General features: G+C 40.8%; 1 protein-coding gene across 2 annotated transcripts in view; it reads right to left on the bottom strand.

Moving 5' to 3' along the window:
* Positions 1 to 21285, bottom strand: part of EXD2 (exonuclease 3'-5' domain containing 2) — a 57864-nt gene extending 36579 nt beyond the window's left edge. The window contains exons 1-2 of one of the 2 annotated variants that reach the window (XM_036736919.1): positions 21192 to 21285; positions 9479 to 9855 (exon numbers count right to left, since the gene is read on the bottom strand). In XM_036736919.1, coding sequence (XP_036592814.1) covers positions 9479 to 9808 — 330 coding nt within the window. In that variant the 5' untranslated portion in view covers positions 9809 to 9855; positions 21192 to 21285. The remainder of the gene's footprint in view (positions 1 to 9478; positions 9856 to 21191) is intronic. The other variant, XM_036736920.1, reaches the window with a different exon arrangement.
* Between the last annotated feature and the right edge of the window lie 3461 nt (positions 21286 to 24746).

Here is a 24746-nt window from a genome sequence, read left to right as displayed (position 1 = left end):
AGAGAAGGATGTGAGAAAACCATGAAAAACAAGTCAATGACTTGCTAAAGGAGACCCAAAAAAATACTGAAAAATACACTGAAGAAAACAACACCTTAAAAAACAGACTAAATCAAATGGCAAAAGAGCTCCAAAAAGCCAATGAGGAGAAGAATGCCTTGAAAGGCAGAATTACCCAAATGGAAAAGGAGGTCCAAAAGACCACTGAAGAAAATACTACTTTAAAAATTAGATTGGAGAAAGTGGAAGCTAGTGACTTTATGAGAAATCAAGATATTATAAAACAGAACCAAAGGAATGAAAAAATGGAAGACAATGTGAAATATCTCATTGGAAAAACCACTGACCTGGAAAATAGATCCAGGAGAGAGAATTTAAAAATTATTGGACTACTTGAAAGCCATGATCAAAAAAAGAGCCTAGATATCATCTTTCAAGAAATTCTCAAGGAGAACTGCCCTGATATTCTAGAGCCACAGGGCAAAATAGAAATTGAAAGAATCCATCGATCACCTCCTCAAATAGTTCCGAAAAAGAAATCTCCCAGGAATATTGTCGCCAAATTCCAGAGCTCCCAGATCAAGGAGAAAATATTGCAAGCAGCCAGAAAGAAACAATTTGAGTATTGTGGAAACCCAATCAGAATAACCCAAGATCTGGCAGCCTCTACATTAAGAAATCGAAGGGCTTGGAATACGATATTCCGGAGGTCAATGGAGCTAGGATTAAAACCTAGAATCACCTACCCAGCAAAACTGAGTATCATGCTCCAAGGCAAAATATGGATTTTCAATAAAATAGAGGACTTTCAAGCTTTCTCAGTGAAAAGACCAGAACTGAATAGAAAATTTGACTTTCAAAAACAAGAAGCAAGAGAAGCATGAAAAGGTAATCAAGAAAAAGAACAAGAAAAAGAAATTGCAAGGAACTTACTAAAGGTGAACTGTTTTGTTGACATTCCTACATGGAAAGATGACGAGTATGATTCATGAGACCTCAGTATTAGGGTAGCTGAAGGGAATATGCATACATATATGTTTATGTATATATATGGGTGAATGTGTATGTATGTATATATCTATGTGTGTGTGTGTGTATATATATATATTTAGAGAGAGAGAGAGAGAGAGGGGACACAGGGTGAGTTGAAGATGAAGGGAAGATATCTAAAAGAAATAAAATCAAATTAAGGGATGAGAGAGGAACATACTGAGAGAGGGAGATAAGGAGAGATAGAATGGGGTGGATTATCTCGCATAAAGGAGGCAAGAGCAAGCAGTTCTGTGGGAGGAGGGGAGAGGGCAGATGAGGGGGGAATGAGTGAACATTGCTCTCATCAGATTTGGCCTAAGGAGGGAATACCATACATACCCAATGGGGAATCTTACCCCACAGGAAAGAAGAGGGAAGAAGATAAAAATAAATGGGGGGGATGATGGAGGGGAGGGCTGATGGGGGTGGAGGTGGTCAAAAACAAACCCTTTCGAAAGGGGACAGGGTCAAGGGAGAAAATTCAATAAAGGGTGATGGGTTGGGAAGGAGCAAAATATAGTTAGTCTTTCACAACATGAGTATTGTGGAAGGGTTATACATAATGATACACATGTGGCCTATGTTGAATTGCTTGACTTCTTAGGGAGGGTGGGTGGGAAGGGAAGAGGGGAGAGAATTTGGAACTCAAAGTTTTAAAAACAGATGTTCAAAAACAAACAAAAATGTTTTTGCATGCAACTAGAAAATAAGATACACAGACAATGGGGTGTAGAAATTTATCTTGCCCTACAAGAAAGGAAGGGAAAAGGGGATGGGAGGGGAGTGGGGTGACAGAGGGGAGTGCTGACTGGGGAACAGGGCAACCAGAATATACGCCATCTTGGAGTGGGGGGGGAGGGTAGAAATGGGGAGAAAATTTGTAATTCAAACTCTTGTGAAAATCAATGCTGAAAACTAAATATGTTAAATAAATTTAAAAAAAAAATATGTGATATGGGATGATTCTGGGAGGTGGGGGGAGAGAGAGAGATACCAGAAGAAATATTAGCATTGCAAAAAATCAAAGGATATCGATTAAAAGCGTTTTTTTTTTAAAGCAAATGTTGCAAAATTACAAAGAACAAACATGGACCCCAAAGAAGAAATGAGGCAACACTCCCCCCTCCCACTCACTTACAGAGCTGGGAGGTACACAGCTATGGAACAATGCATATGTTTTTCAATGCAATTTTCAATGCAATCAATTTTACTCTCCTCCTTTAAAAATATTCTTTGTTATACAAGATAGTTCTCTGGAAGGGGGAGTGGGAGAAATTAGGTGATATGAAAATAAAAGATACTGGGGGCAGAGCCAAGATGGCAGCTGGAAAGCAGGGACTTGCTTAAGTTCTCCCCTAAATCCCTCCAAACACCTGTAAAAAATGCATCTGAACAAATTCTAGAGCTGTGGAACCCACGAAATAGCAGAGGGAAGCAGATTTCCAGCCCAGGAAAGCCTGGTTGGTCTCCAGGAAGGGTCTATCGCATGCTGCTGGGGTCCAGCGAAGGCTGAGCCAGGACAGACCAGATCAGGAGTCAGTCAGCCGGAACTGGCCTAAGGGCCATGAATCATTGAGCTGTGGCAGTTACCATACTTCTCAACCCACAAACACCAAAGGGTGGGAAACTGCAGGATCGAGTTCAGAGCGGTCCAGCCATCAGCCCTGGGGGTGACAGAGGTGGTGCAGCCATGGCAGTGACAGCAGCAGGAAGCTCCTCAGGCTGCTTCCAGGGCTCCAGCATCAGCTGCTTCCCAAGTCCCTGGCTCACACGGTGGGAGAAATCTAGCAGCGGATCAGAGCAGGAGTGCAAGGAGCACTTTGTGGGTACAAAGGCAGGTTCTCTTGCTGTGCCCTGCTTGGATCTGGATTGCGGTCCTGGTTGGCAGTTCTTGGGGGAGGAGGAGAGCTGCTGTGATAGAGCCTGGGGTGATGGCAGAGTAGATGTAGCTCTGAAAACAGCAGTGCTTGAACCCTAAAGCTTGGACAAAGTACTCCCTACTCTACAAGCAGTCATACCCTGACAAAAAGCAAGGGTCAAGTAGTTGGCTGGGAACATGAAAAGGCAGCTAAAACAGACACAGACTCAAACTCAAACTCTAGATTCCTTTTTTGGTGACAAAGAAGATCAAATCATACAGTCAGAAGAAGTCAACAAAGTCAAAGAGCCTCTAAGAAAAATATGAATTGGTCTCAGGCCATGGAAGAGCTCAAAAAGGATTTGGAAAAGCAAGTTAGAGAAGTAGAGGAAAAATTGGGAAGAGAAATGAGAGTGATGCAAGAAAACCATGAAAAACAAGTCAATGACTTGCTAAAGGAGACCCAAAAAAATACTGAAGAAAATAACTCCTTAAAAAATAGACTAACTCAAATGGCAAAAGGGCTCCAAAAAGCCAATGAGGAGAAGAATGCCTTGAAAGGCAGAATTACCCAAATGGAAAAGGAGGTCCAAAAGACCACTGAAGAAAATACTACTTTAAAAATTAGATTGGAGCAAGTGGAAGCTAGTGATTTTATGAGAAATCAAGATATAAAACAGAATCAAAGGAATGAAAAAAATGGGAGACAATGTGAAATATCTCACTGGAAAAACCACTGACCTGGAAAATAGATCCAGGAGAGATAATTTAAAAATTATTGGACTACCTGAAAGCCATGATCAAAAAAAGAGCCTAGATATCATCTTTCAAGAAATTATCAAGGAGAACTGCCCTGATATTCTAGAGCCAGAGGGTAAAATAGAAATTGAAAGAATCCATTGATCTCCTCCTGAAAAAGATCCCAAAAAGAAAACTCCTAGGAATATTGTCACCAAATTCCAGAGCTCCCAGATCAAGGAGTAAATACTGCAAGCAGCCAGAAAGAAACAATTTGAGTATTGTGGAAACACAATCAGGATAACACAAGATCTAGCAACTTCTACATAAGGGATCGAAGGGCTTGGAATATGATATTCCAGAGGTCAAAGGAGCTGGGATTAAAACCAAGCATCACCTACCCAGCAAAACTGAGTATAATAATACTTCAGGGCAAAATATAGACTTTCAATGAAATAGAGGACTTTCAAGCATTCTTGATGAAAAGACCAGAGGTAAATAGAAAATTTAACTTTCAAATACAAGAATCAAGAGATGCATGAAAAGGTAAATAGGAAAGAGAAATCATAAGTAATTTACTAAAGTTGAACTGTTTTGTTTACATTCCTACACGGAATGACAATATTTGTAACTCATGAGACCTTTCTCAGTATTAGGGTAGTTGAAGGCAATATAGAGATGCATAGACAGAGGGCACGGGGTGAGTTGAATATGAAGGGATGATATCTAAAAAAAAATTAAGGGGTGAGAGAGGAATATATTGGGAGAAGGAGAAAGGGAGAGATAGAATAGGGTAAATTATCTCACATAAAAGTGGCAAGAAAAAGCAGTTCTGTAGGAAGGGAAGAGGAGGCAGGTGAAGGGGAATGAGTGAATCTTGCTCTCATCAGATTTAGTTTAGGAGGGAATAACATACACATTCAAGTGGGTATCTTACCCTACAGGAAAGTAGGGGGGAAAGGGATGGGGGCGGGGGATGATAGGAGGGAGGGCAGATTCGGGGAGGATGTAGTCAAAAGCAAACACTTTTGAAAAGGGACAGAGTCAAAGGAGAAAACTGAGTAAAAGGGGACAGGATAGGATGGAGGGAAATATAGGTAGTCTTTCACAACATGACTATTATGGAAGTGTTTTGCAGAAAGATTACATGTATGGCCTATACTGAATTGCTTGCCTTCTCAAGGAGGGTGGGTGGGAAGGGAAGAAGGGAGGGAATTTGGAACTCAGAGTTCTAAAAATAAATGTTAAAAAAAAATTGTTTTTAAAAGCAACTGGGAAATAAGATATACAAGCAATGAGGTACAGAAATCTATCTTGCCTTACAAGAAAGGAGAAAGGGGATAAGGGGCAGGGGGAGAGGCAGTGGGATGATAGAAGAGAGGGCAGATGGGGGAAAGGGGCAATCAGAATACATGTCACCTTGGGGTGGGAGGGAGGGTAGAGATGGGGAGAAAATTTGTAACTCAAAATCTTGTAATCTTGTGGAAATGAATGTTGAAAACTAAAAATAAATTTTTAAAAAATAAATAAATAAATGTAGCTCCCCCCAAAAATATTTACAGCAGCTCTTTCTGTGGTAGCAAAGAATCTGAAACTGAGAGGATGCCCATCAATTGGGGAATGGCTGAACAAGTTGTGGTATGTGATTGTGATGGGATACTATTGTACTATAAGAAATGATGAGCAGAATGCTCTCAGAAAAACCTGGAAAGATTTGCATGACCTGATGCAAAGTGAAATGTACTTTGTACAAAGTAACAGCAATATTGTAAGATGATCAGCTGTGAATGACTTAGCTATTCTCAGTAATACAACGATCCAAGACAACTCAAGGACTTATGATGAAAAATGTTATCCATCCCCAGAGAAAGAATTGTTGGTGTCTGAATATAGATTGAAGCATAATTTAAAAAAAAAAATACTATTGTGCTATAAAAAATGATACGCAAGATACTCTCAGAAAAACCTACAAAGATTTACATGAGTTGACGAAAAATGAAATGTTGTGTGTACAAAGTAACAACAATATTATAAGTTAATGAACTCTGAATGACTTAGTTATTCTCAGCAATACAATGATCCAAGACAACCACTTATAAAGGATGTATGATAAAAAATGCTATCCATCCTCAGAGAAAGAACTGATGGTGTCTGAATACATATTGAAGCATACTTTTTTTACTTTATTTTTCTTGAGTTTTTTTTGTCTGTTTTCTTTCCCAACATGATTAATATGGAAATGTTTTACATGACTACACATGTATAACCTATACTGAATTGCTTGCCTTCTCAAAGAGACATAGGAGGGAGGGAGAAAGGGAAAGAATTTGGAACTCGAAGTTTTAAAAACGAACGTAAAAAATTATTTTTACATGTACCTTGGGGAAAAATAAAATACTAAATAAATTTTTTAAAAGGACAACACAAAGTCCTTCATAACCTAGTCCTCTCCTACCTTCCCAGTCTTTTTACGCCTTACTCTCTGACAGTGACACTGGCCTCCTGGCTGTTCCTTGAACAAAACACTCCACTCTAACAGCTCTGGGCATAATCTCTCTGACTGTCCCCCATGCCTCCCTCCTGTGCTCTAACTACTGACCTCCCTGGTTCCCTTTAAGTCTCAGCTAAAATCCCACTTTCTAAAGGAAGCCTTTCCCAATCCTCCTTAATTCTAGTGCCTTCCCTCTGTTAATTATTTCCTACTTATCATGCATTTAGCTTACTTTGTGTACATTTGTTTGTATGGTGTCTCCTCCATTAGATTATAAGCTCCTTGAGCCTAAGGACTGTCTTTTACTTTTTTTTGTATCCCCAGAGCTTAGCACAGTGCCTAGCACACAGTAGGAATTTAATAAATGTTTATTCATTGATTGATTACATCCTCTGTTGGCAGTATGCATATTGTAGTATTTGCTCAGTTGACAAAAAGGACCGTTTAGACTATTCCATTATATGTAATAGTCATCTCCATCAATAAAACCTTTTGATACTCAAACATTTGATTCCTATTCTTGTACTCCAGGGAGTATAAGAAAAAGAAAAAAACCATTAGCCTTACACTGAGTTACCGTTATCTGTCCAAGAGGTAAAGTTTCTCTTTTTAACATAGACATGAGGAGGCTGAATAGAGGTTGAAAAGGAAGGGATTCAAAATGGAATATGACAGAAGAAAGGCTTTATAATATCTTTCAGAATGAAGTTTTTCCAATATTACATTTAGCATTCAGTATGAAACTAATTCCCAAAGCAAGACATACTTATATAAGATGTCTCAAAAATCCTACTGCAGCTATTAAAACTTAAAACTGTACTTAAGACCTTTAGGTTACCCTGTATTCCAAATTCTAAAATCAAATAAAAGCTACTTTTTAAAAATTACGTGTCATTTTGTATTATCCTGGCTTCCTTCCATTAGTGATGACTACTGAAAAATATACACAATAGTAACTTAAGCGTATTATTTTAAAATTATCCATTCCTCACAATCTTTACCTCATTTACCCCTAGTCAGGGAAGACATTCTTCCCAGGTTGGTTTTTCTAATACCCCCTGAAGCACCAATTTTTTTAAAAAATTGCCCATTTTATATGAGAATCTTTCTAAAACAGATTACATAATGCTGACTCTAAAGTAGATTACATTTACAGACTGTACCTTGTAGAACATTAAAATGACAGTCAGCTGCTATTATTTTCTTGATTACTCAGGGTTATCACCCATTCTTGTCCTGTGCTGCCCTCAACAGTTACTGAAATAGAAGGCTGTCTGCTCCTGTAACAAACTCTTCTCGATTGCCATGCCATTCCAGTTGTTGCCTTGGCTTCTGGTAAGTTGGGTTTTTTTTTTTGTCTTCTTCACTGTCAGACTGTCAAGTCATCAATTGTTTAGTGCTTCTAACACAACTTTGCCTTCCTGCCCCTTCTATTTGCTGTTTCCAGTCTACTCTGGGCTCGGCAAACTGTGAGCCAGAACTAGCCTAGGCTCACTGGGTCTAATTCCCAGAAAACAGGGCTGTGCAGCCAACACCAGTGGGCAGTAGGTCTCTCCCTATGCTGTCACACCCTCAGGGTCCTATGATATGGTAGGAGAAATGTCAGCCACATGGGCTGAGCTAATTCTTTTCCTTAGAAGCCATAGCAACAGTCCTAAAGATTTCAGTGGTTCAAGGCAGTAAAGACTCAGGCATTTGACACAGCTTCCTGGTTTAAAAGCCCCCCCTCACGTCTGAGCCACACTGTGCCCAGCTCAATTGAATTCCATATCCTTCCCTTGCTCTGAATGGCCTTCCCTTGCCTACTAAGAAGACTTCCCTTTGTTAGCTGTTAGGTGGAGTAGGAATATCCAATCCATTTCATCCCAATTTTTAACCTGAGGTACCAGCTCATAGCTAATGGTCCCTCTCCAGTAGGGCTGAATGTGGTTGCCTTCTTTAGCCCCCCTCAAGGCCTTGTGCCGCTGCTAGGAGCCATGCTGGAGAGGCAGAGAGGGCCTTGCTTCTAGCTCCCTGGGATCATTCCCCACAACCATGCCCAAACAGTAAAGTAAGTCCTAACCCTACCCAGTGCCCATCCTCTTCTGCCCTTCCTTTCCACTGTACCCTCTGAGAACCCTCCTCTGCTGTGCTGCAGTGCATCTAGAGTCAAAGGGCCTGAATTTACATACTGATTCTGCCATGTGACCCATGTGACCTCAGACGAGTCATTTAGTCTCACTCTAAAATGAGGGGAGTGGATTAGAGGACTTTCCAAATCTAGGATCCTAGAGCTCTCCTCTTCATATTCCTCTCATTTTCTCAGGACCTAGGAAACCTAGCTTTTTCCTGAAGATACTACACCCCTTGGCACCCTCCTCATTCCTCCTGCCACACAGGATCAGGAAAAGTTGGTGCACCTGTTGTGCTTCCCTGTCACCTCTTCTGCCACCATCACTGGTAACCTCCTTGAAGTTCATTCCATCCTATCCAGATCCCTGCTGCTGCCATCTACAGATCTCCAGGGCACTCTCTCTCTGCCCTATGTCTGACTCTTCATGACCCCATTTGGGGTTTTCTTGGCAAAGATAATGGAGAGGTTTGCCATTTCCTTCTCCAGCTAATTTTACAGATGAGGAAACTGAGGCAAACAGGGGTAAGCGACTTGACTACTTGACAGCTAGTAAATCCGTGAGGCCAGATATGACGAGTCTTCCTGATTTCAGGCTCAGCATTCTATCCACTGTACCACCTAGCTGCCCTAGTTTAGTACGCAGCTAACAGTTTTTTTCTCCACCCCAAACTCTGCCCCCTGAAATAGCTGGGGCTACTTTCTCAATTCTTGTTACCTCTTTCTCCAGTATACCTCAACCATACAAGAGTGGTAATAATTGAAACACCCCCTCTCTCCCCACCACTAGCAGCTGAATTGCATTTACTCCAGGTGCCAGATTTTTACTCATGGTTCTACAAAAACAAATAGAAGTGTGTTAGAGTTTTAAATAAAGTAACAGTAAATCATCTCTGAATAAGCCCAAATGGCTCATCAAGAAATATAGTATTTCCCAATAGTAGGCACACAAATATTTACTGAATTAAACCTATTATGGTTTTACTTAGAAGCTTTCTGCTTACTTTCCAGGTCTGGCCATATTCTGGATGGCAGTGTTTTCAGAGATTTGATATCTTACTATATTAATTACAGTACTTACGTAGATACTAGGTAAATGACTAGTAGCTAACCACTCTGCTAAAAGTCCATTTTGGTCTAAGTCCAATGTTCTTTTCTCTCTAATCTTATTCATCCACTCTCCAAAAAGATTAGTTAGAAAGGATTTGGGGTTTTTTTCAGTTTGTTTTGTTTTTGCTTTATCACTTACCCACTCACAGTCAATTCCAAGGACTGGACACTGTTTCAACTCCTTCCTGAGTAAGGACTCAACTCCTTCCCATTCCTCTGTCTCAGACACAGTCACCACCTTCTCTCCAAGGATCCTTTCCACTCGTGAGACATTAGGAACAACCAAGGGTGACAACAGTGGGTCTGTTTTAGTTGGGGCCAATTCTTGGCTGTCAGCTTCTTCCTGTCGCTCTCTGGTGCAACTGGTTTTCCCCTTCCAGCGTTGGAAAACTTTCCATATGATCAGGCCTCCCACTGCTGTGCCCAGAAGGGTGGCCACTGTCGTAGCAACTTTACTGTGTTTGGGCATTTTCCTGTCTCTTGCCACTCAAGAGAGTATTTGTTTACCACCCCAAACTGCAAAACAAATGGGAAAAGCAGAACAAAAATGACAGCCTGCTTGAAGGACCTGAATGCCTACAACAAAAACGTTTCCTTCTTTGACCACACAAAGACAATATGATCAAGTAGTTAAAGTTGATATTTTCTTCTTTAGCCTTTTCTATCCCCTCATTGGTGGTATGCCCCCCTCCCCTGCCCACCATTCACTCCCTTCAGTTACCCAGTGCCTCTAAAACAGGAAATGTTATTGTATCATAAATCACAAAATTCAGAGCTAGAAGATGCTTTGGAGATCACCTAGTTCAATCTCTCTATTTTGTAGAGGAAAAAACTTAGTCTCAGTGAGGTTAAGTGACTTGCCCCAATTCACATAGTAGTAAAGTAAAAGAGAGAAGATTTGAACACACTGACTCCAAATCCTGTGTTGTCACTACATATCTGTAAAAATTAAATGAGACGATGTACATGAAAGTATTTATAAAGTTCCACATAAATTTAAACTAACCAAAACAATAATATTGATTGGTGGATGAGCTGCAATCAATGAGACCACCACTAGGCATTCGCATTTTAAATTTTAATATAATTATAGTCAGAACTGTAATTTTGTCATCTATGGCAAATTTCACAACCATAACTCTGGCACACTGCTAGCATGAAAAACAGTGTCAAATCAGTTAAAGGACAAAGAAGAGAACTCAGACTTTGTGATACAAAGCCTCACTGAGGTGGGGGGGTGGAAGAACCACCTTGTGGCAAAAGGAAAGAGAGACCTTTCACATAATGAAGTACTGGAAAGGATGCCTGCAGGGGCAGGGGCAGGGGCAGGGGCAAGCTCTGAGCAAAGAAGCCTTCATCCTATTTTACCTAATTATTCTTGCTAATTGGGAGCTAAACTGTATCAGTAATTAAGATGGGACTTTTTGCTGTTCTTCTCTTAAGTGCCTTTAATGATTCTGTCCTTTGTTTGAATGAAGCAGGTAAAATGGGATCTTTTTGTCCTGGAATGTTTCTCAGCACAAAGACAATTAGGAGTCATTGACTTGTATATGGTGGTACCAGGGATTAACTTTCCCATACCCTAAATGGGACTTTTCACTATTCTTGGAGTGCTTCTCCAGCACAGAGATAATCAAGTGCCCCAGGGCCCTGATATGAGTATATAGAAGATCCCAGCCTGGTATTTGAGTTTTGGGGCTCTCACTCACTGGAAGAGTGAGTGGCCTTTGACTTGAAGAGACTCTGGGCAGCAGTTAAGCTCCACGCCCCCCCGCCCCCCCCCCCACTTGTTAAACCCAAATGTTGGGACTTTGTTAAACCCTGGTAACTATGAATTGAGATTTGAATCAGACAAGGTCTGTCTGTTGATGTTTGTAATTTGTATTTGCTCTGAAGTTCAGGAGGCTGATCTTTTCTCCCCAAACTAAGTGAATGATATCTGTATGCTTAATTAAAGTGAGACTGTTAACCCTTTAAAGTTGCTTTCCTTAGTAAAGCAGATCAAAGAACCTGTGCTGGCAGCTCTTGTTGCTGGCCTTGTTGGGTCTATCACCCCCAAAACAGCTGCTAGTCAAACTGTTGATACATAAGCTTGGCTGGTTCTACCTACTGCCAGTGTATAAATGCTTCTAGCACTCTGGTTAATCTCAGTTCCCCCACTCTAGTTCTATCTCAGAGTAATCAACTACTTATTATTATATCAGACTCTGTGCTAAGCAGAGGAGATACAAAAAAAAAGTGAAAATCCTGCTCTCAAAGGAGATTAGTGGCATAAAAGTTTGTATTCCTAAGTAAAAGGGATCGTAGGCATTTGGGGTGAGGTAGGAAGATATAATGGGTTAGAGCAAGGGGAAATATAGGAGGGGACTTACCTGTTGTCTTTAAAATCACATTATCCCATTTATACAGTGCATGAAAGTAAATTTGAATATGACTATTTTAATGTGAGGTGGTAGAGGATCAGAAAGGGAAATCTGGTGAATCCTTTATAGAGAGAAAAAGTTCAAAAATGATTAGTTTGGCATCACAAAAGTAATACTAAGGTCCCATGATCTCTAGCATAGATATACTCAAGAGAATAAGTAAGGTTCAGAAGGTACTGCCAAGAACGCAGTTGTCAATGACTAACCTTGTTCACTCTCACCCACAGAAAGGGTGGGAAAGTAAGCCAGGTTTACGCACAAACTGCCGTAATCATTACTGCACTTGCCTCCTACTGAGTAAATGTTACGATTATTATTGTTTAGTAAATGTTTCACGTTAATGGTATTATGTTTTTTTGAATAAATAGTAACCACACCAGCTTGGGCTCAAGGACTATAGTAGCAATGCAGCAGGAGTGGAGTCTTCCCTTCCCCTGAACCTCTCAACAGAGTTAACCCAAGCACAGCACGTTATGGTGGCCCTGAAGAGGTCTGGGGTTGAGGGGTGCCTGACACCCCAAAGTACCGACACGCCGGGTCCTGCCAAAAGAATTTGACTCAAGCCTTCTCAGCCAAGGGAAAAGACAAAGTTTATTAAGGGTTTGCCATAATGGGTTGTCTTAAGAAATCCCACCCTTTGTAACGCCTGTTTTCACAAGCAGGCTAGATTCAATCTGAGCTGAGCTAGATTGAATCTGAGCACTTTCATGGAGGCAAGATGTAAAACACAAAGATCATGGGAAGGATGTAGGGTGGTCCTGGGGTGATGGGAGGAGAGGTTTAGGGAGAGTCCTGAAGAGGAGTCTAAGGAGGAGCTTGATGGGACTGGGATGAGGTCAGACTTCAGGTTGGGAAATAGCTGAAGGCTACCTGGAGATGAAAGACAACAGAAGGCTAGAGTAATGGGGCTAGGGTATAGATACTTTGATCAGGATTAAGGGTGGGAAGTAGCTGGACAATAAAAGGCAAGGCTAGGTAGAGATATGGGTCTAATGATAATGTAAGGTTATAGCCTCAGGCCAAGGCCAGATCAACTGGGAAGATTCAAGGAGAGTTCAAGGGGGGTTCCCAGAGACTGTGCCCTCATCATTCCCCCCTCAAACAAATAGGACCCAAATTCTTTTGGGGTCCACAAGGTCACAGTCTAAACCCCATCAGCCCCACTCTGAGAACTTCAGATCTTTCAGCATGAAAGCAGGTTGAAGATGAACAAGCCAGACTAGAGAGGGAGAAAGTGTCCACACCATGCCTGGGCCACACTTTCATGTAGCTAAAAGCCAAGAGTAATGGAAAACTCTTGGGAACAAAATTCTAAGACCATAAAATAAATGATTACATGGAAACGAAGGAGGTATCCTTCAACTAGGATACAGGTGAACAAAGTGTAATATAATATATGAATGAATATGCTGAACCATAAGAGAAAAGACCATGAAGAATTCACAGAAACATGGAAAGACTTGTACAAACTAAGAAAAAGTAAAATGAGCAAAACTGGAAGAACAGCAAATACTATTAACTACAATAATGTAAATGAAAACAATGACAAAAAGCAGACACCAAGTGGTGAAACATACTTCCCACCTTTCTGTAGGTAAGGGAGTGACTACTAGTACAGAAACGTGGCATACTCTTATCGGTTATGGTTGCTGCAGCAATTGGTTTTGTTTAACCATTCTTTGCTATGAGGAAAGGTTCAATGGACAAAGTATAATGGTAAATGATGGTTGTGTAAAACCTAAGGAGGTGGGGAACTCATTAATCCACTTAGATTTTAAAAACCCATATGGAAGATGGAAATGTAGATTGGCGATGGAAGAAGAGTATGAGTGAGAGGGATATAATTTGTGAAGACTTCACATGGTAAGAATATAGGGGTTACTCTCTTCTCATATTTTTGGAATAAGGAATGTCTGAAAGATTAGGAGAGGCTTGGAATTTAACCTTGTAGTGACTCACCTAACTCCTAGAAAGTCAGGGCCTGAAGCTGTAGGTGCCCCTGCTTTCCCCTTCTCTCAGTGCTAGCACAAGAAATTTACCAAGTAATGAGATAATGGACTACCTGTGAGCTGTTTGTTCTCTGCTCCAGGAAGGTCCCCCTCTCCTTTCTCATTCCTTCTCTTTTACCTTAGCCATATCAAATCACCACATCAGTATCCAAATAAGGAAAGTATATATAGATTGGCTCTGTCTGATTTCCTGGTTCCTTGTCTAGATTTTCGAGCCTAGATTGTAAGTCCACCTCCCAGCCAATGGCAAGAAGGGACAGAGGTGGGTGGAAATCTTTGTGTTAGGGTATATCTATTGGTACATTTTCTTTGTACCTCTCCTCACTCTCTAGTACCTTACTGAGAGGTGATGCCCATCTCGAGAGATTGTATTCAATAAATTCACTTTGCTTTTGCCTAGAGATGCCCCTCTCATTATTTGACCTTTTCATACCACACAGTCTTGGAGGTCCCACCAAGATTTCCGTTCTCCACATGGACAGGCACCGGACTCTCTGAGTGCCTGGGGTCGGGCTGGTTTCACTGGAGATTCGCAAACTCGGAGGAGAGGATGGTTTAAATGTTGTTTAAAATGGTACTATCAGAGAAAAATGCTGAAGGGGTTAAAAAGTGGTTATTGTTCAGTTAAAATTGCTTTGCCATGACTTAATAGCATTTGTGAGATTATTAATTAAGACTTTGTGAGATCTCCTCTTGTAATTTTTATGTATAAGAGGTTTTGTGAATAGAAGATTTGGAAATTTTGTGATATCTAGAAATTCTGTAATAACAAGGAATTTAGTTGTTATAATACCTTAGGAATTTATGAAAAGGCAATTTTTCTTATAATCTAGATGTTAGGCGAAGAATTGTGCAATACATATATATATATATATATATGTATATATATATATATGTAAAACAAAGATGTTTCAGTAGTGAGATCAAAGTTAGGAACCTCTTTTGTTTAAGGCAGATAAGGAGGTTTGGGGACAAAGGGGGTTATCCAAGCCCCCATGGTTGTTGTGTTGAGACAGCCTGAGGCTGTTAACTAAAACAAGGATTTTGGACTTAAAATTCTTTAATTTTATAAGACCCTGGATGGGACCAGGGATAGAAGGTAAGGCAGAGACAGGAAATTCTAAAGGAGTTAAAAGTTTAAAAAAAATGGGGACTGTTGAAAATCCAGCCTCTTCTCCCACTTCCCCTCTTCTCCTTTGGTCCAGATAAGGAGAGCTTGATCTATCCCCTCCTGCAGAAAGGAAGGAAGGGGGAGAGGCAGCAGTTACTGGGATTTAAGTCTTACTAAGAAAGAGAATAGCAGGGGTCAGAAGCCATCAGACCTCCAAACCTGGTTTTTCTTTAAATCAGCAGAACTGATTTGGGATAAGATTAGGTTTTGAGATGTGGGTCTTAAGGGTAAAATTTTTATTAGTGAAACGCCATCTGACGTAAGAGAACCAACCCTCTAGGGGAAATGATATGATGCTGCTTTTTTTATGGCAGGTCTCTGTAATCAGAAATAAGTAGTTGGTGATGAAAGGAAAGGTACATACCTACAGACCTAGACGGTTGTATGGGGAGAAATGGAAAATTTGTTAATACAAATATGTGAAATCTTGCTTTTTTTAATCAAATGATTAGGTAAATTGGTACTCTTGTATAGTCATATGAAGGATAATATTCTTTCTAAATATTAATGGTAATAATTGGACAAAGGGAAAAAAAGAAGTTTGTGAAATAAAGATACAAATGTAAGGTTGAATCATTATCCCATAGATTAAGGCTGGGATTTAAAGTTACTTTGTATCTATGTGAAATAAGGTCCTTAAGTGTTTCAAAGTGATATAAGAGCAATTGGGTATTAATACAAATGGTGTAATTAATTGCAGTTTGGGGAAAATAATTTCAGCGTTCCTTAGAGGAAGTTGTAGAATATCCTGGCGTTAATAAAAAAGTTAAATGTGGATTTGAACTCACTCCATCAGAGTTATATGGTTCAGTTCTTTCAGATCAGGTATAATTAGAGGAGAATGGAAAAGCCTGGGAAACTGATGCAAATATGTTAGAGCAATGACTTATGATCTTAGTGGGAAGATTTTATGAACAAGGGAGGAAACAAATGCAAGCTACTTAAGGCTCACTTTAAGGATGTTCTTTAAGCAATGTGAGATTATAGTCATATCTTACACTGATTATTGGGAACTTGCTATTCAAAGACTTAATGGGACTGTTAACTGACTTTTTCTGAGTCTAACTCCAGGTGTGAATATCAAGGAAGGCTGACCCAAGATGCCAGCAGCCCCGGGGGGGGGGGGGGGGGGTGGAAGGGGGGGAGGGCAGGTTGAACTGCAGGTATTATTTCCTGGTAAAGTTAAGAGGGTAACTGTTTTGCATGTGCTGAGGTGGAACCCTCTTGACTTGATCCCCTTAACTGAAACTTGGCAGACTAAGCCTGGCTCAATGCAGCTTGCAGTTTGATTGTAAGCCCAGCCAATGGTAAGAAGGGATAGAGGTGGCAGGGAATCTTTGAGTTAGGGTATATCTATTGGTGCATTGTCTTTGTACCTTGCCTCACTCTCTAGTACCTTACTGAGAGGTGACGCCCGTCTCAAGAGATTGTATTCAATAAATTCACTTTGCTTTTGCCTAGAGACACCTTTCTCATTATTTGACCTTTTTGTACCACACAAATACAAAAAAAAAAGTTGCTCAGATTTATTAGAAGACTGTCAGGAAGGCTAAAATTCGGGATAAGTTGGGACTGATGAATGCCAAGTATAATAAAGAGACTTTTAGTTACGTAGAGGGGAAAAAAGGAAGATCAAAGAAAAGACAAGAGCTTGGGGTGGATAAGATGATAGTGGATGACAAAAAGAAGGTACGACTACTCAACTCTTATTTAACAGCAGTTTTCCCTGCCAAGAATGATCTTTGATTTGGTAAGGTTAAATCAAAAATGGTCAATATCAGGCTGAAACCCAAAATAAGGGAGATCTTAAGAATCAATCAACCAACATTTATTAAGTACCTACTCTAAAACCTAGATCTGACTTCAATGAGATCAAGTTATCAGATTCACATGCCAAAACACCAAAATATCACAAAACACTAAAAAACTGGAGAATGTGATTACTGAGCCAAAGTCAAAATGAAAATAGTGCTCCAGGCCTGGAAAGTACAAATGTTGTCCTAATTGTTCAAAAAAAAAAGGGGGGGGGAGGGGGGAAGGGTGGTATCTTCAAACTATAGGCCTGTGAACTTAACTTATGACTTCTTTTTTGAGCATTTTCAAAGGAAAGCAGTTATCACTAAGAGTCAGCATGACTTCATGAATAATAAATAATAATTATGTAAATGAGCCAAGGATATAAAGGGGCAGTTCTTAAGGGAAGAAATTCAAGTGAGCAACAGCCATTATTTTTTTTAAATGCTCCAGGTCACTAATAATTAGAGAATTACAAGCTAAAACAACTTTGCGGTTCTACCTCACACCCCTAAGATTGGTAAAGGAAAATGACAAATACTGGAGAGGCTTTGGGAAAAGATATACAAATGCAAACTGTGAATGCAGATTTGAATTAGTCTGGCCATTCTGAAAAGTAATTTGGAATTGTCCCTTAAAAGACACTCAATTATATATACTCTTTGATCTGATAAGACCACCCTTAAGCCTATATCTCAAAGAAATCAAAGGAAGAAAACCCAATCATACTAGCCTTCTTAATAATATTCTTCACACAGGACGTTTCACCTTCCATCTCTGTGCCTTTGCACAAGTTGTCCCCCTGGACATACTTGGAAAACATTCCCTCCTCATTTCTGCCTCTCAGAATCCCTAGTTTCCTTAGAGCTCAAATAGAGCAACACCTACAACAGGCCCTTCCTGATCCCCCAGTTTCTAGGGCCTTTTCCCCAATTACCTAGTGTTTATTTGCATATATCTATTTATGTACATGCTTCCTGGCCTAGATTGTAAACCCCTTGAGGGAAAGAGTTATTTCATTTTTGTCTTTTTATCTCCAGGACACTGCCTGTTACATAGTAGGTGCTTAATAAACTCTTAATAATTGTCAGTATTCCCCTCCTGTTCACTTGGAGTAAGATTGTTTCATTCTTTGTTTTTATTCCAGAGCCTATAGCACAGTGCCTGACACATTGTTGGTACTTAATAAATACTTGTTGATTGACTAAGACCACCAACACTTTTTCCTCCCACATTAACTCTTCAGTAGTCACATCACAGTAGACTCATTGAGTTTTAAGTCCTCTGAATCACCCAGATTTTGTTCACATAACTTATTTTCTAGCTATGCTTCATGTAGCCAGTTTTTTGTACAAGTGACTCTCTGAAGCATAATCCTTATTGAATTTCAATTTATTAAATTCAGCTCAGAGGTATTCCTTACACCTAAAAAACTAGCAACGCTTGTAAAAAAAAAAAAGTGGGTGCCATTGTAAGAAGACCAGCACATTTATTCACTGCTGCTGTGAGGGCAGCCAGAAAAGAATTAGGAATTCTCCAAGAAAAAGTTACTAAATTTTATAAGCTTTGACTTAAGATCCCACTACCGAAGGTATGCCACAATGAGGTTACTGACAATAAGAAAAGATACCTATTAACAAAAATATTCATAGCAGGATTATTTGCAATAATAAAAAAAATAGCAAAAATGTGCTCAACAAACTATATAAATATAATGGAAAATTACCTTGTTTTAAGGAAAAGGAAGAATACAGAGAACCTTGGGAAGACTAGTATGAATTAGTATGATCTAGATGAAAGCAGGTTGACCCTGAAGAAAAATTTGCATGAAAAACATAAAGAAAACTACTCAGACTTCAAAACCTGGATCCATCCAACGACTAAGACTTCAGAAAAGTAATGGTAAAGATAGCTCACAACAGAAGTGGTGGAATACTATAGCTTTGGAATGAGGCTTATATTGTCCATCAGACCAGAATATAGATTTGTTTTGTTTTACTGTATCTCTTTGTTCCAAAAGAGGTTTCAATGGGGGAGGGGGAGGGAGGAAGGGCAGTCTCTGGGAAAGAACAATCATGTGAAAAAAGAGCCCCAATAAAATGTTTTTCCAAAGAATTTACAGAAACATGAAAACACCTGTATGAACTGATGCAGAATGAGGAAAGCAGAGCCAAAAGAATACTAGTGAAAAATCATAGGATGACTATCTACCTCCTAATAAAGGTTATATTTACAAGCTTAAGAAGGAAACACATGTGTGAATGAGGACAATGTGGAAATTTGTTTTGCTTGACTGAATATTTGTTAAAAGGGTTTTTTTTTTCTTTTCAATGAGGATGTATGGGAAAGGAAATAAATGCTTGTTAATTTTAAGAAATGGGAAAAGATTAATCATAAATTTAGAACTGGAAGGTACATTTTGTTTTTTGGCAGGACAGTTGGGGTTAAGTGACTTGTCGAAGTCACACAGCTAGTACATATGTCAAATGTCTGAAACCAGATTTGAACTCAGTTCCTCCAGACTCCAGGGCCAGTGCTCTACCCACTGCACCACCTGGCTGCCCTTTTTTTAATTTGATTCATTCATCTTTTATTAGTTTGGCAAGCTTCATAATACGAGCAAAACTATATTGCTCACAATAATTAAACACATTCTTTTGCTTTATACAAGTTGTAAATATAATAAAGTGGATTCAATACCTTCATTTTACAGTTGAAGAAAGTTTGGCCCAAAGAGTGACAAGCCCGAGATCACACAGGCTAAGGAGTGGCAGAGCCAGGATTTGAACCCTTTGACCCTACATCTATTTGTCTTTTCATTGGGGTGTGAGAGAAAGCCATGTCTGTTGCGTATCCCATATCAAAACAAAATGATTTGTATGCCTTGTTTAGCTATACTTAAATCAGTTCCAAATCTTTTCACCAGAACTGACAAAAGCACTGATGACACAAAAATTCCAATTACTTGCTTGGTAATTAGAATTATTGTTTAGTTCTACAACTAAAGGAAACCTTGGAATGTATCTAGTCTAACTCTTTCACTTCACACATGAGAAAACTGAATCTCAGAAAACTGAGAGCCCAATGAGTGCCCAAAGCAAAAGAAATATCAAAGTGGCAGAGCCAGGAATATGAACCTGGGCCCACTGGCTCTAAATTCAGTGCCCTTTTCAAATGTACTTATGATCATTATACAGCAGTCAACAAATATTAAACAATTACAAATTGTTTAATCCACAAAGGAGTTTATAGCTTATTGGAATTTTCTGTCATTTTCCAAGCTGTATGAAAAACAAACATAAATCATGTATAAAATGCCCACTTTTCCATCCCATAAAAATATAGCATAAAGATGTATGGGATGCCAGCATGTGGAAATGGGTACACAGATGGTTCTCCTCAGGGATAATGGAGTGAGGAATATTTGAAATAAGCAACAACATCAAATCTGGGCTAGTAGGACAAACTGGAATGCAGCCAAGATAGAGCTATTTAATCAGGTCAAGAACTGGAGGAAGTCATTAAGACTAGGGCATGGGAAAAGATCCAGGAGATTCAGGAAAAATAGATGAAGTGTTGTGTGAATAAGGGGCACAAGAGAATGGAAAGGGAACACCTTGGCTTCCTGAGCTCATCCCAAGTGTAGATGACCTGATTCCAGGCAGATAGAAATGACTCCGGGTGTTCGAGGACCCTGCTTCCCTCCCCGACTTGGGAAAAAAAGAACCAGATATGGGAGACATAAATGATCAATGTGTGAGTGCAGGGGCACACGGGAATGAAGATGGTGCACCTCTGGGACAACTCCCTATCTCCCAGTTATAAACGACTTACAGGTGTTCGAGTACTCAGTGTCTCTCCCCAAGCGGGGAGGGGGGGGGGGGACACGGGGAATCCAGGACATTCGGAAGACATGGATGGTTAATATGTGATGGAGGGATGCGGGGTAACACAGAGGGCACACCTCTGGAACAGGAGGGGATGACCCGATCCCAGACACGTAGGGACGATCCAGGTGTTCCAGTACCCAGTGCTCCTCCCCGAGCTTGGAAAAAAAAGAACCAGGGGATTCAGGGAAAGAGAAATGGTGCGTGACTGAAGAGTGAAAGAGAATGGAGGGAGCACACCTCTGGAACAGGACTCCCTGAGTACCAGACAGGTAGGGATGAATCCAGGTGTTCAAGGAGCCCGCCTCCCTCCCGGGGCGTGGGCGGGGTGCGGGACAACGGCGCAGAGGTCCAGTGGTACCGCGGAGGTCCTGGGGGGAGGGGATACCCAGAAACGGATTTAGGGAGCCACGGAGGGAGTTGGGGGTGGGGCAGGATCCCGCCCCTAGGGAAGGGCTGCCCTCCCAAAGGGCGGGCCGGGTCCCCTTCCAGGCTGGTGGCCCGCTGCTCTGTCTCCTTCCACGGAGCTGGCTCTCGGCAGCGCGGGCTCCAGAACTAAGTCCCTTACCGGTAGGAAGCTCGCAGAGACGTCCGACTGACTTGTGGTGGGACAGCTGGAACCTCTGCCTCCGCGTGCCTCCCCCCCGGCATCCGCTCCGGCTGGAACCACTTCCGCTGGCCGGCTTCAGGAGAGAAGTGGGGCTACGAAGGCGGTACTTATGGCGTATCTTCCGCGCCTGTGGGCGGCGCCATGTTGTACGGCAACGCGCCCCTGCCCTGCAATCCAGTGTGGTTGCCACAGCTTACAGGAAGCGCTTAAGTTTGCGCTTGAAAGTACAAATGCAAAGATTTTTCTGATGTGGACTTTCCTTTCAGGGAGAAGACGCCTGAAAAGACTGCCAATAAGTTTTAAGAGCTAGTTCATGAACTTGCCTTTATTATATAGATATAAACGTAGAGGTAGAAATAAAGACATAGATACAGAGACATGAACATGGGTATAGACATAGATATATAGATATGGACATGAATACAAATATAGATACACATGTATCTATGCATATAGGCACATATTGTTAATCCCCCCCCCAAAATATCACAAGTCTATGAAACATGCATTGCAACTGTATTTATTACAAGAGAAATGAACATGCATGTGGAACTCTAGGTGCAAGGAGTTCACAATCCAAACAGAAGCTTGCATATTTCTGAAATTGCAACAAAGGGAAGAGGAGAAATAGCAATGTATACCCAAAGGCGAGTGGCATAGAAGGAAGGAAAAATGCATTTATATAGCATATACATATATATATGATGGGAAAACAGGTACATCAGAGCATCTGGATATGATATAGGCAAGGCAAGGCATATTTGATAGGGAGTGTTAAACCTGACAGTTTAGTTGAAGAAGGCAAACAAGCCAGGTGATAGAAAAATCCATGTTGTTTATTATTTTCCCTTAAAGCATAGCTAAGCTAGCTTACTTGTACGTACAAGGAGGCAAAGCATAAGCTCCGGCTGTCTGAACAAAGGAATGAGAAACTTATATGCATTATTTTTAGCAAACTCAACAAGCCCGTGTTACCTCACTTTTATGATCCGTATGTATGTTTAACCATGATACAAGAAGAGAATTTTCCTCAATGGAATAGAGTTGTAAATACAATAAGATAAGAGTGTTGACAAGGGTCGGTTGAAGTCTATACCCGTAGAATATTAAGCGAGGTAGTCTCTTAGGATTAGGGTCTCATCCCCTAACGGTCAATAGGGGAAAGACTGTTCTTAGGTCAGCCGGATCTGGCCTTGTTGACGGAGAAAAGATATTGTCTGAGCAAACTTGAGAGAACAAAGAAGCCCAGGTCCGGCTGATCATTAATTCAGGCCCTGGCCCTGGATTGAAATCACAAAAGTGATATAAAGTGGTATAAAATGTTCCCCAGTAGTTACTGGAGTTTATTGAATGGGGGGTGGTAGAAAGGGTTTGACATGGTCTGACCTGTACTTGAAGAAGATCACTTGACAGCTAAGAGAAGGATGGACTGGAGTAAAGAGACAGGAAGCAGGCAGACCCACCAGCAGGCTAATGCAATAATCCAAGCATGAGGAGATCAGAGTCTCCACCAGAGCAGTTGCAATGTCAGAGGAGAGAAGGAGGCCTATGTAAGAGATGTTACTCCAAGGTATAATGAACAGGTGACAGATTGGGGGGAAGGGGGCCAGCAGAGAAATAAGGAAGAATTGAGGATGGTACCTAGGTTGCCAGCTTGGGAGACTAAGAGGATGATGGTACCCTCAGCAGAATAAGGAAGTTTGAAAGGAGGAATGGTTTGGAGGAAAAGATTATGAGTTCAACACCGGACGCATTGAGTTTAATATGTCTTTGGACATCCAGTTTAAGGTGTCTAATAGGCAGTTGGAGATGGGAGAACGAATGGAGGTCAGCAGAGAGTAAAGAGCCAGTTAAATAGATTTGAGAATCGTCAGCATAGAAAGGACCATTGAATCCACGGGAGTTAATGAGATCGCCAAATAAAATAGTATATAGAGAAGACAGCCTATGACAAAGCCCCATGGGACATTTGCAGAGTGTGACCTGGATGAAGATGTAGAAAAGGAAACTAGGAAGAAAGAGTTGGAAGAGAATCAAGAGAGAGTTGTGTTATGAAAATTTAGAAGAGGGTATCAAGGAGAAGAAGGCTAGTGTCAAAGGTTGCAGCGAGGTCAGGAGGGATGAAAGAATGAGAAAAGGCCGTTAGGTTAGCAATTAAGAAATGGTTAGCAAAGGTAAAGAGAGAAGTTTTAGTTGAATGTTGATGTCATAAGCCAGATAACGGACAATTAAGACAGGAGTGAAAGACAAGGAAATCCAGGCATTTATTGTAAATGGCCTTCTCAAATTTGTCCCAAAAGTCAATAGTGAGGATGGATGGATCAAGTGAGGGGTTTTTGAGGGTGGGGAAGATATAGGCATGTTTGTAGGAAGTAGGGGAGCAGGCAGTAGACAGGGAGAGATTGAAAGTAAATGTGTTTGGGGGAGGTGGTGATTGAAGGAGCAATCTGCTAGAGAAGATGAGATGGAATGGTTTCACCTATGTGTGTGGAGGAGTTAACTTTGGCAAGCAAAGGGCCACTTTTTCATGTGAGATGGGATTGAATAAGGAGATAGTGAGAGAAAGCATCTGGGTTATGTGAGAGGAGGATAAGGGAGAAAGAGGTAGCTCTCAGCAAATGGCCTCAATTTTTTTCAGTAAAATATAAGGCAAACAAGGTTCTCAATTGTGAGGTGGGGGATAGGAAGCCATAGGAAGCTTGAAGAAGAATGAAAAGGTTTGGAAAAGCCTCTGCAGTAAGAGAGATAGTGAGTTAATTAGGAAAATGTAAAAGGATTGCCTTGCCACAGTGAGGGACCAATTGAGATTATATAACATGAATTTGTAGTGGACCCAGTCATCAGTTTCTTGATTTTTTTTCTCCCACTACATTCAGTAGCATGTTTATAGAAGTAACAGTAAGTGGTGGAAGTTATCTAAGGCTGAGGCTTAGCAGGCCAAGATTAGTAATATAATGAGGGGGGAAAAGATTCAGGAGAAGAGAAGAGTATAGAGTTAAACTAGTCCACCAAATGATCAAGATGAGGAGAGAAGGATAGTGTAGCTAATGCAGGAATAATGGCCTGGGAGATAAGAGGGGATGAGGATTGGAGGTTCTAGTATAGACTAAGAACAGGGTTTGGTTTTAGAAGGCAGAAGGAGAAGAAGAATAACAATAGATTGCGAGGAGTGAAGCCAAGGTGGCGGAGTAAAGGCAGGAACTCACCGGAGCTCTCCAAAATTCCCCTCCAGACAACTTTAAAATAATGCCTCAAAATGAATTCTGGAAAAACAGAACCAACAAAAGGATGAAGTGAAAAAATTTTCCAACCCAGGACAACTTAGGGGATCAGCAGGAAAGGTCTGTCTCATCAGAGTGGTGGTCGGATGTGGAGCCCAGAGAAAATCATGCACACAAGGGTACTAACAGCAGGCCTTGGAGGGAGTCCATCAATGGCAGCTGCAGCAACTTCAGGAGCTGTCAACCCATAAGACAGTAAGGGGAGCAGAAGGAGTTTACAGGCGACCTTTTG

The sequence above is a fragment of the Trichosurus vulpecula genome, chromosome 8 (genome assembly GCF_011100635.1).
Source record: "Trichosurus vulpecula isolate mTriVul1 chromosome 8, mTriVul1.pri, whole genome shotgun sequence".
Lineage (NCBI taxonomy): Eukaryota > Metazoa > Chordata > Mammalia > Diprotodontia > Phalangeridae > Trichosurus > Trichosurus vulpecula.
This window is presented reverse-complemented; position numbering and strand designations above follow the sequence as displayed.